Below are 16,035 nucleotides of genomic sequence, written 5' to 3'. Positions count from 1 at the left end.
AAGTGAGAGAGGGAGAGTATTAAGAGCGCCTAACAGTGTGTGAGTGAGGCCAAGTGAGAGAAAGGAGGAGAGCGAGCGAGAGAGAAAGCCTGAGAGGGAGAGACAGAGAAAGAGAGCGACTGAGAGAAAGGTAAAGAGGTGATTAGGGGCCTTTGCCCAGGGGCCTGAATGTGATTAGAGAGACCAGCTCCCGCCGTAAACAGGCCAGCTGACGAATGTGAAATACAGTTTTCCTCTCCCATTTAACCACGGCGGCGGTATATCACGGCGCACACAAACGACCGCCACGCCGACCGCGTACGGCCGACACGGGAGAGGAGATTCATGACCAGAACTCTGCCTTGTCCCGGCTTGACACTCGTTTCAATCTGCTAGTCCCCCCCGTCACCCCCCCCCCCCCCCCCCCCCCCCCGTCACCCTAAAAGGAACGCTCTGAGCAGGGACATTATCTGATAGGGGAACAAACAGTGCTAAGGTGGTTAACAGCCCCTTTCTGACCTCACTAAGCACGAGGCGTTTGTCGGTTGCTTGCGGAGTCCGAGGAGGAAAAACACATGATGAACGCCGCTGATCCAGTTGAGAGGAAAATTAGGCTTTCGGGGGAGGGAGGGGACGAAAGTGCGTCTCCGAGCGTTGCTGGAGTGCACTTCAGGCGACGTCGGACACGTCTTGTTCAGAACCTGCGAGCAGCGGTACATCATGGGATGTTTTACGTCCGCTTCAAATGCGAAGCGCATCTCGACCAAAAAAACAGAAAACACTTTAAAAACATCTGACACAGGGAGGAAAAGGTGCCAAGTCTTCCTGTGGAAAAACACTGGTATCAGGAGAGATTACCCACAGGCTGGGGGGGGGGGGGGGGGGGGGGGGGGGCATGTGCTGGTGGGGTACACGCTTTGCAGGGCACCACACTTACCTCGTCCAGCCTACTACAGGGCAATGTTCACCCGTGTCTGGGTTCTACATGAGGGGTCGAGAGACAGTATGGGTCGAGAGAAAGGATACTGACTGGATCTCCACGGGTTCCACTGTGTGGTGAAGAAGACGCGAGTCCTAAAGCCGTGCTGTATGTTTCCTGAGAAAGGTCTGTTATAGCTGTTTAGGATGACAGCAGGATTCCAGGATGGCGTTCAACAGTGCAGCTCTGGTTGTCGTCATAAATTATAAACGCCACTCGACTCCCCAATCCTTCCTGTGTGACACGAGTGCTATCGAACGCACCTCAAACGCGGCTCCTGTTTACAATACGTGGCTAGCATCTCTCACAGAGACAAAACGCGCCACACTCTCACGCACACACACCTACCCTCAGACACCCACCCACTGTCACACACACGCTCTCTCTTTCCCCCACACACACACACACAGCTCAGAACACGGCTGACCCTTCATCTTCCCCCAGCGTCATTCTGTGTGTGTGTGTGTCTGGCGTCGCCCGTGTCTAGGGGGAGGATGTGAGGCCACAGCCGGGCAGGGCAGCCTCCCAGCCAGCCTCTTCAGCGGCCGGCCTCGCTCACGGCCCCTCGGAGGCTGCGGAGGGGCTCCTGCCTCGACGCTGCTGCTGCATGCTAAACACGCTGGAGTCAGAGGGGTGGCGACACGCCGCATTTATTTTGCATGCGCTTCCCGGGGTTTGAGATCCCTCCTGAGGGGGGGGGGGGGGCGACGAGGACGACACTGCTGTGTGTCCTGAGGAGACCCGTGGCTGTGTGTGTAGGTATGTATGTGTGTGTGTGTAGGTGTGTGCACACTTGAGGTTGGAGCCAAACATGACCCCCATCCCTCTGCCCTGGGCTGCTCAGGGAGGGTGCTTAATGCTGGATTCATTCCATAATTGTGATGTTGCGTCCGGCTCCACATGTAGGTGGATTTGAACCGGTGTGAATGCCTGAGTCTGTGTGTGTACAGTATGTGTCTGTTATCAGTATTAAATGCTTAACTGCAGGAAGACAATCTGAAGCTAGGAGGACGGCAGGGCCTGAAACGGCAGTCTGGGTCCTTCTGCTGTCAGGCCTACAGAGGGGCTGGGAGTCTGGGTCCTTCTGCTGTCAGGCCTACAGAGGGGCTGGGAGTCTGGGTCCTTCTGCTGTCAGGCCTACAGAGGGGCTGGGAGTCTGGGTCCTTCTGCTGTCAGGCCTACAGAGGGGCTGGGCCCCGTCAGTCTCAACAAACTGGAGAAATGCTTTCGAAGAGCGGGAAGGAAACGGCAGCCGAGCCGGCCCAATCCAGACTGTCGCTCCCCATCCCACACGGCGTCCCTCAGCTGGAGCTGCCGCACACTGCCGCCGTGCCACAGGACCCAGCGGGAGGTGGGGGGGGGGCACTGCGCGGAGGGAACTCCCAGAAACAAAGCACTCTGGGGTTTTTTTCACTCTAGGCTACCCCACAAAAATGTAATTCTCCTCTCTCTCACCCCCCCCCCCTTCCCCCTTCCACCATCCATCCCTCTCCTTCCCTCCTGTTCTCCCCCAGGGTTTCTGGTGAGCTAATGGTTTGTCGGCGCGCACACAAACAGACTGTCAGGCTGCATCCAGGCCCACGCCAATCACCAGAGCGGCGGAGGAAGTGGAGGGTGGCGAGAGACCTCGGCGTACCAGGAAATGCACTCTGATAGCCTGGGGTACCCATCTCCCTGGCCCACCCTTCCGAGCACTCTCTCTCTCGCTCTCTCTCTCTCTTTTAGATATTTTTTTTTTTTTACCTCTGCCTTGATCTGTTTGTTCTTTCCCTCTAAGGATGGCCCCGGGGTCGTCATCTACTCCCTTTCTTTTCATAATGCATCTGGAGGCTTGCCTGGGGTCTTTCTCTCTCGCTGTGTTTCTCCGCACCCCCCCCCCCCCTCACACCTAACCCCTCTGCCCCCCCCCCCCCATCCCTTCTCTCCAACAGTCAGGAGAGTTGCTCTCAAAGTCGGCCACTGACCCTCAAACCACCCGCCCTCGCAAAACCCCCCTATCGAGTCCACAGGCCACTCCAATCTGCAGGGACCACGGCCGTAGTTTGGGGGGAGGGAGGAGGGTCTGGGGGGAAGGTGGAGGGTCTGGGGGGGAGGAGGGTCTGGGGGGGAGGGAGGAGGGTCTGGGGGGGAGGGAGGAGGGTCTGGGGGGGAGGGAGGAGGGTCTGGGGGGGAGGGTGGAGGGTCTGGGGGGGAGGGAGGAGGGTCTGGGGGGGGAGGGAGGAGGGTCTGGGGGGGAGGGAGGAGGGTCTGGGGGGGAGGAGGAGGGTCTGGGGGGGGGGGGGGGAGGAGGGGTCTGGGGGGGAGGGAGGAGGGTCTGGGGGGGAGGGTGGAGGGTCTGAGGGGAAGGTGGAGGGTCTGGGGGGGAGGGAGGAGGGTCTGAGGGGAAGGTGGAGGGTCTGGGGGGGAGGGAGGAGGGTCTGGGGGGAAGGTGGAGGGTCTGGGGGGGAGGGAGGAGGGTCTGGGGGGGAGGGAGGAGGGTCTGGGGGGGAGGGAGGAGGGTCTGGGGGGAAGGTGGAGGGTCTGGGGGGGAGGGTGGAGGGTCTGAGGGGAAGGTGGAGGGTCTGGGGGGGAGGGTGGAGGGTCTGAGGGGAAGGTGGAGGGTCTGGGGGGGAGGGAGGAGGGTCTGGGGGGAGGGTGGAGGGTCTGGGGGGAAGGTGGAGGGTCTGGGGGGGAGGGAGGAGGGTCTGGGGAGGAGGGAGGAGGGTCTGGGGGGGAGGGAGGAGGGTCTGGGGGGAGGGAGGAGGGTCTGGGGGGGAGGGAGGAGGGTCTGGGGGGGAGGGAGGAGGGTCTGGGGGGAGGGTGGAGGGTCTGGGGGGAAGGTGGAGGGTCTGGGGGGAGGGAGGAGGGTCTGGGGGGGAGGGAGGAGGGTCTGGGGGGGAGGGAGGAGGGTCTGGGGGGGAGGGAGGAGGGTCTGGGGGGGAGGTGGAGGGTCTGGGGGGGAGGGAGGAGGGTCTGGGGGGGAGGGAGGAGGGTCTGGGGGGGAGGGAGGAGGGTCTGGGGGGGGGGAGGAGGGTTCTGAGGGGAAGGTGGAGGGTCTGGGGGGGAGGGAGGAGGGGTCTGGGGGGGAGGGAGGAGGGTCTGGGGGGGAGGGAGGAGGGTCTGGGGGGGAGGGAGGAGGGTCTGAGGGGGAGGGAGGAGGGTCTGGGGGGGAAGGTGGAGGGTCTGGGGGGAGGGAGGAGGGTCTGGGGGGGAGGGTGGAGGGTCTGGGGGGGAGGGAGGAGGGTCTGAGGGGGAGGGAGGAGGGTCTGGGGGGGAAGGTGGAGGGTCTGGGGGGAGGGTGGAGGGTCTGGGGGGGAGGGAGGAGGGTCTGGGGGGGGGGAGGAGGGTCTGGGGGGAGGGAGGAGGGTCTGGGGGGGAGGGAGGAGGGTCTGGGGGGAGGGTGGAGGGTCTGGGGGGGGGGAGGAGGGTCTGGGGGGAGGGAGGAGGGTCTGGGGGGAGGGAGGAGGGTCTGGGGGGGAGGGAGGAGGGTCTGGGGGGGAGGGTGGAGGGTCTGGGGGGGGGAGGAGGGTCTGGGGGGAGGGAGGAGGGTCTGGGGGGGAGGGAGGAGGGTCTGGGGGGGAGGAGGGGGGTCTGGGGGGGAGGGTCTGGGGGGGAGGAGGGTCTGGGGGGAGGGTGGAGGGTCTGGGGGGAAGGTGGAGGGTCTGGGGGGGAGGGAGGAGGGTCTGGGGGGGAGGGAGGAGGGTCTGGGGGGGAGGGAGGAGGGTCTGGGGGGGGGGAGGAGGGTCTGGGGGGGAGGGAGGAGGGTCTGGGGGGAGGGTGGAGGGTCTGGGGGGAAGGTGGAGGGTCTGGGGGGGAGGGAGGAGGGTCTGGGGGGGAGGGAGGAGGGTCTGGGGGAGGGTGGAGGGTCTGGGGGGAGGGAGGAGGGTCTGGGGGGGAGGGAGGAGGGTCTGGGGGGAGGGTGGAGGGTCTGGGGGGAAGGTGGAGGGTCTGGGGGGGAGGGAGGAGGGTCTGGGGGGAGGGAGGAGGGTCTGGGGGGGAGGGAGGAGGGTCTGGGGGGGAGGGAGTAGGGTCTGGGGGGGAGGGAGGAGGGTCTGAGGGGGAGGGAGGAGGGTCTGGGGGGGAAGGTGGAGGGTCTGGGGGGGAAGGTGGAGGGTCTGGGGGGAGGGTGGAGGGTCTGGGGGGGAGGGTGGAGGGTCTGGGGGGGGAGGGAGGGAGGGTCTGAGGGGGAGGGAGGAGGGTCTGGGGGGGAAGGTGGAGGGTCTGGGGGGAGGGAGGAGGGTCTGGGGGGGAGGGTGGAGGGAGTCTCTCACCTATGAGGGAGTTGAGGGAGGAGTAGGAGGACACGCGCCTCATCTTGTCGATGGTCTCGAAGGACAGGATGTACTCGTCGTTGTCGGGGCTGCCCAGGGTGCTGCTGGCACTGCTGCTGGTGCTCAGGTTACCTGGGGAGAAGGCTGCGGGCCCACCTGGACACACACATGAACACACACACGGAAACCGTTCCGATGAATGTTCTCTGTCATGTTCACCAACAGAACACTCTCTAAATAATTCCAGTGCACTGACTCCGGGCAAGTGGGCCTCCGAACCAGCCCGAAAAGTCTAACTACAAAACCCCATAACAACCGTCACTCCAATCTAATCCGGAGGCTTTACAACGCCGAAGCCAGAATCTATCGTCTGCCTATCCGCGTCCATCTCGCCAGCCCCATTACAGCTGCCCGCCAGCATCATCACACTCCATAACTCCCCATCACAGCGAGTCTGACTCACGCAAAATGGCCGCCCATCCATCTCGGAGAACGAGTGCATATTGAAATGCAGATTGGAAGCGAACGGGACCGTGCGTTTCCTGTCACAGTCTTATTCCGCGTCGACGAGCCCATTTGACACGGGGTCTGACGCGCCGTGCGAGCGTGAGTCAGCGGGGGTGGGGGACTTGGCGTCGCTGATGGGAATGGCTGTTGGTGTGTTAGCATCCAGGCTAACAGACGCCCGAGTCAGACAATGGAGGAAGCTGAAGAGAGGTCACTTAAATGCCCCTGAGAAGTCACATATGCTCCATGCTGCGTGTGTGTGTGTGCGCGTCTCTGTGTGTGTGTGTGTGTGTGTTTCATCGACAGACAGCCTTGAAGCGGTGCATCTGTGAGTACTGTACAACATGTGTTTTCAAAGCTGTTGATTTACATTCATGTGTGTGTTTACAACTGTTTCCTCCGCGACACACACACAGACACACACGCTGCAGCCTTAGTGAGATGATCCTCAGGATTATATTCCTTGGTGTGTGACTAAGCCACAGAGAGCCTCTTGAGTGTGTCCTGGCAGTGCTGTATGACCAGGTCACGACGGTTCCTCCGGGGAACTACCATGCCTGAGATAGACATGGTGATTTACCTTGCACACCACAGCCCCCCCCCCCCCGTACCCCCGTCTCTCCCCCCCTGTCTCACCTTCCTCGTTGAGGTTGAGGTTCTGCAGGCTCTTGTTGAGGTTGCGTGCCGTGGTTGCAGCTCTGATGTTGGTGTAGGAGTTGACCGAGCGCAGACGGGGGACGGCAGGACTGTCCCGCACTGGGGTCAGGTTACCCGGCTCTAGAAACACACACACACACCGCACCATTATGTACACCTGTGTGTGTGTGTGAGAAGGTGTGTGTGTGAGAAGGTGTGTGTGTGAGGTGTGTGTGTGAGAAGGTGTGTGTGTGAGAAGGTGTGTGTGTGAGAAGGTGTGTGTGTGAGAAGGCGTGTGTGTGTGAGGTGTGTGTGTGAGAAGGTGTGTGTGTGAGGTGTGTGTGTGAGAAGGTGTGTGTGTGAGAAGGTGTGTGTGTGAGGTGTGTGTGTGAGAAGGTGTGTGTGTGAGAAGGTGTGTGTGTGAGGTGTGTGTGTGAGAAGGCGTGTGTGTGAGAAGGTGTGTGTTGTGGTACCTGCAGTGTTGGCAGGAGAGGGCACGGTGTAGTTCTTCTCCTCCTCTATGAACTGCAGCGCCACCGTGCAGAAGTTGCTCTCGTACTGCACCACCAGGTGACTCAGCGCCACCACCAGCTCCTGGACAACACACACACACACACACACACAGCTGTCAGGGTCAACATGAGAACACACACGGACAAAACAAACCAGTCTCACCCCCGTTCTAATCTTCCGAACGACAACCTCAAAACACGTTAAAACCAGATTCACACAAACATGAAGGCTCCATGTGTGTGTGTGTGCATGCCTGTGTGTGTGTGTGTGCATGCCTGTGTGTGTGGGTGCATGTCTCCCACCTTCCGGACCACAGGGCTGCCGTCGTTGATCAGCTGGGCCAGCATCATGGCCACGTTGTGGTCGATGGTGGTGGAGTGGTCCGTCCGCTCGCCAGAGTTCCCCACGAACGTCCCCAAGGCGAACACGGCCGCGCAGCGCACCTGCACGCCACACACATACACAACGTCACGTTGGCGCGGGCGAGAATGTCCGCAGGCCAGGTCTGCTTCTTCCTCTCGCTCGCACCCCCCCCCCCCCCGCGTTTTGCACTAATTGCACGCTAGCGTCTTCCCTTTGAGTGTAGCGTGTGAGCGGTGGCCGTGTGCGTGCAAGACAGAGAGTTTTTGGGGAGTAAATATGTGGGCCTCCCCCAGGGCCTCCCCCCGTCAGGCCTCAGCTCCAACTTAATTAAAAACTCGACTGGTTTGCAGCCTTCCCTCTCCCCACTCTCCCCCTCCCGCCGACTTCAGGGGTCTCTCTCGCACGCACACCTGCATGTTAAGGAGATGTCCTCGGGCCGTGCGGTATCTCCTGAAGGAGGATTCTGAGCCCCGTATTAGAAGTGTTTGTGTGTGTGTACATAAGCCGCTCGTCTTCCCAGACTGATTGGCTGCTTTCCAACGTTGACGACGGGCGTTTATATCAACTGACCTCAACAGAGTTCAAGCTCCAATGGAGTTCTATGAGAGAGTGTGTGTGTGTGTGTGTGTGTGCTGGCGTGTGTGTGTGGATACCGACCCTCAACTAACCCCTTGGACAAAGCAGCTGTTTGCCTCGAGACACACCAGTGGACAGATGTTTCCTGGCCAAAAGTGTGTGTGTGTGTGTGTGTGTGTTAGAGAGGGACCAGTGTCAGGGTTGAAGCTCAGGACACACTCTTCCTGTCTCCCTGGTCCACACTTCCTGCTGACAGTGAGCCGTCTCACCTGACTATGACCAGACCAGCTGAGACACTGATGAGCTTCCACAAGTGTGTGTGCGTGTGGGTTTGTGTACGTGTAGACTACAGTCTGCCAACATAAATGTGTGACAGATGGTATGCATTAATGAAGGTGCTGTCGTAAAACGGAGAATATTTGGCCAAGTGTGTGTGATAGAATCTACTGTATGCATATGTTTTGCCGTTAAAGCACGGGTGCCTATGTTGATGTGTGTTGGCGTTTGTATTCCTGTATTTGAGACTGCGTGGACATGCGTGTATGCGCACATGTATGTGCATGTGGGACAGTATTCGTGTGCGTGTGTCCTGTCTGACTTTCACGTTCTTGCTTTCTCTTCACCTCCCTCTCCCTCTCCCTGACTCTCCTCTCCTCCTCTTCTCTCCTCCTCTGCGTTCTCCTCCTCTGCGTTCCCCTCCTCCACATTCCCCTCCTCCCCCCGCTCTTAATCATTCCCATCCTCCTCTTCCTCCTCCCCCCCTCCCCTCACCTCGGGGATGGGGTCGGAGAGCAGGCTGTAGAGCTTCTCGTGGGCGCTGTCCCTGACCCCGCACCAGCGGGCCGAGTCAAAGTTCTGCCAGATGCGTCCGAGGCAGATGGCCACCCACTGGCGCAGTAGGGGGTGCGGGTCACACAACTGCTCCAGACAGATGGCTATCAGGTTCCCCTGGAGACAGGCCTCCTAGGAGAGGAGGGGGGAGGGAGACGGGAAGAGAGGGGAGAGGAGGGGCGGAGATAGAGGAGAGGTCGCAGGGAGAAGGAGAGGGGAAAAGAAAGAGTGGGAGGAAGAGGGGGAGAGCAAGAAAGTGAAGTCGATCAACACACACACTACGCACGCCCTTCTTTAACGAGGCCTAATGGCATATCTGGGAAGCCATCCATGACCTCCTGTTGAGAGAGAGAGACAGACAGACAGAGAGAGAGAAAGCCTCCGGATGACTGAGTGAGAGTGAGGTGAGGGTCCACCAGAACCACCGTGGTTCTCAGTGAAGCCTCAGGTGAAGCGCCCACATGAAGAGGCTCGTGGGTAACCGACCTGATCCCGGCCTGACCCCTGGGAGCCAGGGAACTACCCCCGGGAGCTTAGCGACACGCCTCGAAACAAGAGGGGCAAGCGGGCGGACTAATGGAGAGTAATGAAGGAGCGGGGAGGAGGAGGAGGGGTGAATAATTGAAAGAGGGACAGAGAGAGAGACAGAGAGAGAGAGAGAGAGAGAGAGAGAGAGAGAGAGAGAGAATGCATTGGTAATGTTGAACTCTCATCTATAATTCAGCTGCCAATGAGAAAGACTCGGGAACATAAAGTAAACATGTAGCGTAAACACAGGAGGAGAGGGGGAGGAGCAACAAAGATGAAGTTGTAGAAGGAGGAAGAGTTGGAGCGCGACAGAGGGTCTGGAGGGATATGAAGTGACGGGTTTGTCTTGATGACGGTGTCGTCGATGGTGAAATGAACAGACAGATGTCGAGGCATCGGTGCGGTCTCTCTGGACGGGGTGGCTTCTGGGGGAACGATAAACACGTCTTCATGAAGAGGCCACGGCGACACTACAAGCCTGGGGAGAATGGGGATCGTGCGAGGGTCGATGGGGAGGGAGAGAGTGAGGGGGGGGGGGGGCAGGGATGATGGAGAGATTGGCGGGGGGGGGGGGGGGGTGGAGGGAGGATGCATTAAGGGAGAGAGGTGTGATGGAGTGATGGAGAGAGCGAAGAGCACTCGGGGACAGGGAAGACGAAGGGAGGAGGGACAAGGTTGTTCGGAGGAGAGAGAGGGGGATGAGGAGAGAGAGAGAGAGAGAGAGAGAGAGAGAGAGAGAGAGAGGGGGGATGAGGGGAGAGAGAGAGAGAGAGAGAGAGAGAGGGGGATGAGGAGAGAGAGAGAGAGAGAGAGAGAGAGAGAGAGAGAGAGAGAGAGAGAGAGAGAGAGAGAGAGAGAGAGAGAGAGAGAGAGAGAGAGAGAGAGAGAGGGATATGGAAACAAGAGGCAGTAAGGCGAGGAGCGGGTGTGGTAACGACACAGCCGTCATGTATTCCACGCCTCCACTGAGCGTGTGTGTGGAGCTCTAACAGAGAGAGCTGTGTGATCGTGCCCAGCAGACACACGCTTTATAGAAACACGTCACTGTTTAACGTGAGGGAAATGAACAGTGTGACGCATCCTTCATTTCCCCCGCTCAGCCACTGGAGCTTATGTGAACGCACACATGGATACACACACGTACAAACACACACACACACTCACACACAGACACATGTACAAGCACACTTGTCTACAAGCACACACACACACACATGTACAAGCACACACACACACACAGAGACACAAACGTCTTCACACATACACACATACACACGCGCGCATACACACAAACATCCTCACACGCGCACACTGACCTGGCCGGTGTTGTAACTGTTGACGATGACGGCCAGGATGAAGACGGCCATGGTACGGTGCTCGGCCTTGAGGAGCGGGACAAAAAGAACGCACCGGAAAAAACACGTCAACAAAAGCGGGGTCCTCCCTGTAGCCCGTTCAGCATGGGACGCCTCATGCAGAGAGGCGGTGGGGTGCACCTGTGGTCTGGATTGTGATTGGTCCGTACTCACAGGCATGTAGGGGTCAGCCAGGACAGACAGGAAGTACTTGTGCCCGTTGTCTTTCACCAGGTCTGCCTGACACGACTGGAGGGAGGGAGGGCAAGGTGTAAAGGAGAGAAGAAAGGAGACAGAGGGAGAAAGGTTGACAGCCTCCAGAGGTCAGTGTGTGTGTGTGTGTAACAGGTGTGTGGGTGTAACAGGTGTGTGTGTGTGTGTAACAGGTGTGTGGGTGTAACAGGTGTGTGTGTGTGTGTAACAGGTGTGTGGGTGTAACAGGTGTGTGTGTGTAAGTGTAACAGGTTTGTGGGTGCGTGTAACAGGTGTCTGTGTAACAGGTGTGTGTGTGTGTGTAACAGGCGTGTGTGTGTGTGTAACAGGTGTGTGTGGGGGGGGTACTCACGCTGTCCACAGCCAGGATCTTGGCCCAGATGAAGACTAGGAGCGGCCTGAGCTCCCTGGCTGAGCTCTGAAGCAGCTTCAACACGTAGGGGAAGATCCCTACTGACAGAGCCTGCACACACACACACACACAAACACACAGCATGAACATCTTAATACAGTGCATTGTGGTTCTTGAGAACAGAGCTAGGTAGAGTGATAGCTAGGTAGAGTGGTAGCTTGGTAGAGTGGTAGCTAGGTAGAGTGGTAGCTAGGTTGAGTGGTAGCTAGGTTGAGTGGTAGCTAGGTAGAGACGTAGCTAGGTAGAGTGGTAGCTAGGTAGAGTGGTAGCTAGGTTGAGTGGTAGCTAGGTAGAGACGTAGCTAGGTAGAGTGGTAGATAGGTAGAGTGGTAGCTAGGTAGAATACTAGGTAGAGATGTAGCAGGTAGAGACGTAGCTAGGTAGAGTGGTAGCTAGGTAGAGTGGTAGCTAGGTAGAGTGGTAGATAGGTAGAGTGGTAGCTAGGTAGAGACATAGCTAGTTAGAGACATAGCTAGGTAGAATGGTAGCTAGGTAGAGTGGTAGCTAGGTAGAGACGTAGCTAGGTTGAGTGGTAGCTAGGTAGAGACGTAGCTAGGTAGAGCGGTAGTTAAGCAGAGTGGTATCCGGCTGGTTGCCATGGTGCCTCAGAGTGTCTCACCAGGCTGACGGCCCAGGGGCCTAGGTCCAGGAAGCGCCCCAGCAGGTCCAGCGCCCGCAGACGATGCACCTGACTCAGCAGCACCTGAAACACACCAGGGGTCAGAGGTCAGCTCGGCCGGGCGTGAGTCATAAGAGGAGGGAGGGAAGAAGGGATGAGTGGAACAGGTGGCCTTGCACACCACTCCCCCGGATAAACTGGCAACGCTGTGTTTGTTGATACGTGTGTGTGTGTGTGTGTCAGTTGGCTGCGTTGTTTGTTGCCTGTGGGCTATGCAAATACAATGTTGGGATGCAGGTTGATTAAATGCTTGTTTGTTCAGACAAATACAGCACAACATTCGCTGTGTGTGTGTGTGTGTTCACTGGCTTGTCTTCACAGTATCTGCGTGGGGGCCGGATGTAGGTGCGTCCCTTTGCAACATGGCACACTGTGTGTGAGGACACTCACGCAGGGGGGAGCGGATTCCACCCTGCCCACGCCCACGGCACGCACACCACCACACACACACACACACACGACCCCACACACACACACCACCCCACACACACACACACACACTACAGCACACACGACCCCACACACACACACCACACACACACACACGGCATTCACCCAACCCCCCCCACACACACACAAACACAACCCCACACACACACACACCCACTGCACGCACACCACCCCGCACACACAGGGAGGGTATTCTTAGACCACAATGTGCCCTGAACCCCGGCTGACTGTGATGCACACCGCAGGAGAGACCGGGGGAAGACCAGTGCCAGGGCTGCCCACACCAGCCCTCTGGGTCGAACCACGAAGCATGGAGAGGCTGGGAGACTAGGGATGGACGGTGTGTGTGTGTCTGTGTGTGTGTGAGAGACACACAGGAAAAACAGGTCAAGAAATTTCAACAATAGGAGAGCAGGAAAAAAGAGTATTCCGTGCAAAGCTGCACAGACCGCGCGCACGCACAGAACTCATCTGTCATGTTCCGAACGCCTCGTCTGCCTCGGCAAACAAACGAGAAGGACTCATCATGCTTCATCACAAGTGGCTGTTCGCACGCACCGCGCACGCACGCACGCACCGCGCAAACACTATTGTCTCGAAGCAAACTCATGAATCACGCCCCAACAGAATGTGGATGATATCCGAATGTGTCACCAGTCATCTAGTACCGAGTCATCTGCTTCCAAGACTGTCATTGTGTGTGTGTGTGTGTGTGTGTCATCAGCACGGCAAATGACAAATGACTACATTTCAGAGTAGTAAAGTAGCCAGTCACCGTACTGTGCGCGCGCGTGCAATTTGCATACACATCACCATGACATCATCAGCGCCGATCAGCAATTCGGGCCCCAGATCCAGTCACATGGCACGGCAGTTGTCGTGACAACACAAAGGGTATTAACCCCCTTGAAGCATCTCTTTGATTCCTCTTTGCTCATTTCACCAAAGCTCCTTAGCGATGGAATACCGTCCACGAACACGCTGTGTTCTGGGGCTGGGCTCTCACGAGAGTGTGTTCGCTCTTACGCAAAGTCAGCGTGCGTACGCACGTGTGTGTGTGTGCACGTTTTACAGGGGCTCCCATGGATGATGATATTTCAGTGAAAGTCCCCCTTGTCAATTAAGTGCCAATTATCCAAGCATACATTCTCAGATTTACTTCAAACACACACACATCCGAGCACACACTCTCACACTTACTTCAAACACACACACACACATCATTGCCACTCAAGGTTTTTTCCATCCGTCTCTCCTACTGGTGGTATTTGCCTTCTACATGTCCCAGTGGGGCGGCGGCTTCTCCCAGCCCTGCTGACTCTGCACTCTGCTCTGACACACCACAGAGGAAGAGAGGAGGGGAGGGGACGAGTAGAGGGGAGATGGGGAAGGGAGATACTGCCTGCCTGAACCTAACTGATCTCTCTGAAGTTGCAGTTTAAAGCCCGACATGGCTGACGGGATGGACAGAGGGAGGAGAGGAGCAGAGAGGTAGAGAGCGAGGAAGCTGAAGGAGAGAAGAAAAGAAGGAGAAAGAAAGAGAGAGAGGGGAGTCTTTTGGGAAGAGAAATATTTCTGCCATTAGAAAGTCAGGCATGCAGTAAACTCTGCAAGGCTGACTGTGAACACCCTACAACTTGGCATTTCGGTGATTCAGGGGCCTTCAAGTGTGTGTGTGTGTGTGTGTGTGTGTGTGTGTGTGTACCTGTAGCACGATAGGCAGCTGCTCTGGAGGGTTTCTGTTCTCCACACCCATGGTCAACCACACCTGGAACGCTGTAAGCTGCTCAGCGAAGAAGGGACTGTGCTGTGGGGAGAACACACACACACACACACACACACAGACAGAGACACACACAGAGAGACACACACACACAGAGAGACACACACACACACACACAGACACACACACACAAACAGAATAATAATATGAATGTCAAATATATTTTGTTTACAGTTGGTAAAGTTACAAAAGCAATAAACAGCCTCCATAACACATGGTAGTGCTTGTACATACCACGGAAAAATCCATATCTAGTTAATTTACGTCTTTGTCCAGATAAAAACACGTTTCAACGCGTCAACAAACACACACACGCACGCACACACAGAGAGTCGCGCTGTGCTCGGACGCGAGTCAATCTGTATCGATCTGTGTTATGATTACATAAGGCCTCACATAATAGTCTGTGCTGTTGTTGCTGCTGTGGGCCAGTGGGCAGCAGCAACAACACAGGGCTGTGTCAGAGACACACCCCCTCCCCTCTGGGTCTGCCTTCACCCCCCCCACTAGGGCTCTTTTTAATCACGTCATTAATATCGGGGAAGGGGGGGGGGGGGGCAGCGGGTGGGGAGGGGGAGAGTTACGGAGAAACACCCTGACCACCCCCCTCCTCCTCCCCGCCCGTCGCCGTGGCGACAATGGCGGATCGGGATTGGAAAATATCGGCGCCGTCCTGGATGAATTAATTGGTGTGTAATCAAAGCGCCCCAGAGCTGTGAAGGCACCCGCACTCACACACACACATCACAGTGAGAGAGAGAGAGAGAGAGGAACTGAACTTGACGGAGGAAGAAAAGAGGGCCGATAAAGTTACATAAGGAAGGACCAGAGAGAGAGAAACAAAGAGATAGAGAAGAAAGAGAGTGAGAGAAAGAAAGACGGGACCACTTCTAAGTGCCTCCGGAGGGTCAATTACTGTGCCATGAAGAGTGCGGGTGAGGAGGAGGAGGGGGAGGGGGGAGGAGCAGCGGTCTCGGAGGGGCGATGGAAAAGATGCACACCTCGGTAGGCAAGGTGAAGAGAGAGAGAGGGAGAGAGCGAGCGAGAGAGAGCGAGAGGGAGGAGCAGAGGAGTGATAGCAGGGAGCGTTTCTGCTCGGTAAACATCTCTCTCTGACAGCGGGGGGGGGGGGGGGCTTGTCCGCGCGTCACGGGAGAAGGACGATGCGATGAGGCGAAGGTGTGCGCTCCCCTAACCCTAACCCTGCCCCGTGCATCAGCGGAGGAGCTTCTCTCCATCGACCCCCTCGCCCGGCTCTCCTAGATGTCTCCATCGTCCTGTCACAAATCTGTCTCGATCGGCAGGAAAAAAATAAACACACAAAAAAAAAAAAAAAAAAAGATTGAAAGACACGAGCGCAGGCTCTCCTGAAAGCCCGGGCCTCGTCACCACGGCGACTACATCACCTGCGTTGACGAGGTGACAGTCAAAGAGCGTCGTCGGGGGCCGACGTGTCGCCCCGCCGACGTGTCGCCCTGCCGACCGGGCCAGGCCATGGTGATGGACATCCCAGTTAGCCGCGGGAGGGGGGGGGGGGCTCCGGATTGTGATGAATCAGGGTAAATAATGGCGCCGCAACTTTCTGAAGTGACAGGGAGGATGGATGGAGGGGGGCGGAGGGGCGGGGTTTGAACGGAGAGAGGAGGGCTGGGAGTCGGCAGCGGTAGAGTGAAATGAAAGCGCGGGGTTAGCCGCCGAACGACAGGCGGCCATTCGTCAAACTGGGGGGCACGCATTTCTGTTCCCCAGACGTGTAGTAAAAGGCAGGAGGAGCATCAAGGCGTGGAAGCACACCAGCGAGAGCATCGGGCACGCGCTCACACACACACACACTTCAGATATGGGCATGTCAGCAACATTTTCTGCCTGGATGATTCCAAGAGAGTGAACAGTCTGGTTTTATCAAAGCTGAACTGACCCCCCCCCCACACACACACACTTACTCTGAATGCGGTGCCCTCCTCTATGATTGTGGGCAGCT

The 16,035-nt window shown here is 57.7% G+C and overlaps 1 protein-coding gene across 1 annotated transcript in view; it reads right to left on the bottom strand.

Annotated features, from left to right (window-relative positions):
- Nucleotides 1-16,035, bottom strand: part of rptor (regulatory associated protein of MTOR, complex 1) — an 82,661-nt gene that overhangs the window by 11,947 nt on the left and 54,679 nt on the right. The window contains 11 exon segments of the mRNA XM_067259846.1: nt 5,209-5,364; nt 6,352-6,492; nt 6,825-6,945; nt 7,167-7,307; nt 8,575-8,766; nt 10,479-10,544; nt 10,692-10,766; nt 11,083-11,193; nt 11,762-11,845; nt 13,977-14,078; nt 15,998-16,035. The exon segment at nt 15,998-16,035 is cut by the window's right edge and continues 38 nt beyond it. Of these exon segments, the coding sequence (XP_067115947.1) occupies nt 5,209-5,364; nt 6,352-6,492; nt 6,825-6,945; nt 7,167-7,307; nt 8,575-8,766; nt 10,479-10,544; nt 10,692-10,766; nt 11,083-11,193; nt 11,762-11,845; nt 13,977-14,078; nt 15,998-16,035 (1,227 nt within the window).

The sequence above is a fragment of the Osmerus mordax genome, chromosome 21 (genome assembly GCF_038355195.1).
Source record: "Osmerus mordax isolate fOsmMor3 chromosome 21, fOsmMor3.pri, whole genome shotgun sequence".
Lineage (NCBI taxonomy): Eukaryota > Metazoa > Chordata > Actinopteri > Osmeriformes > Osmeridae > Osmerus > Osmerus mordax.
This window is presented reverse-complemented; position numbering and strand designations above follow the sequence as displayed.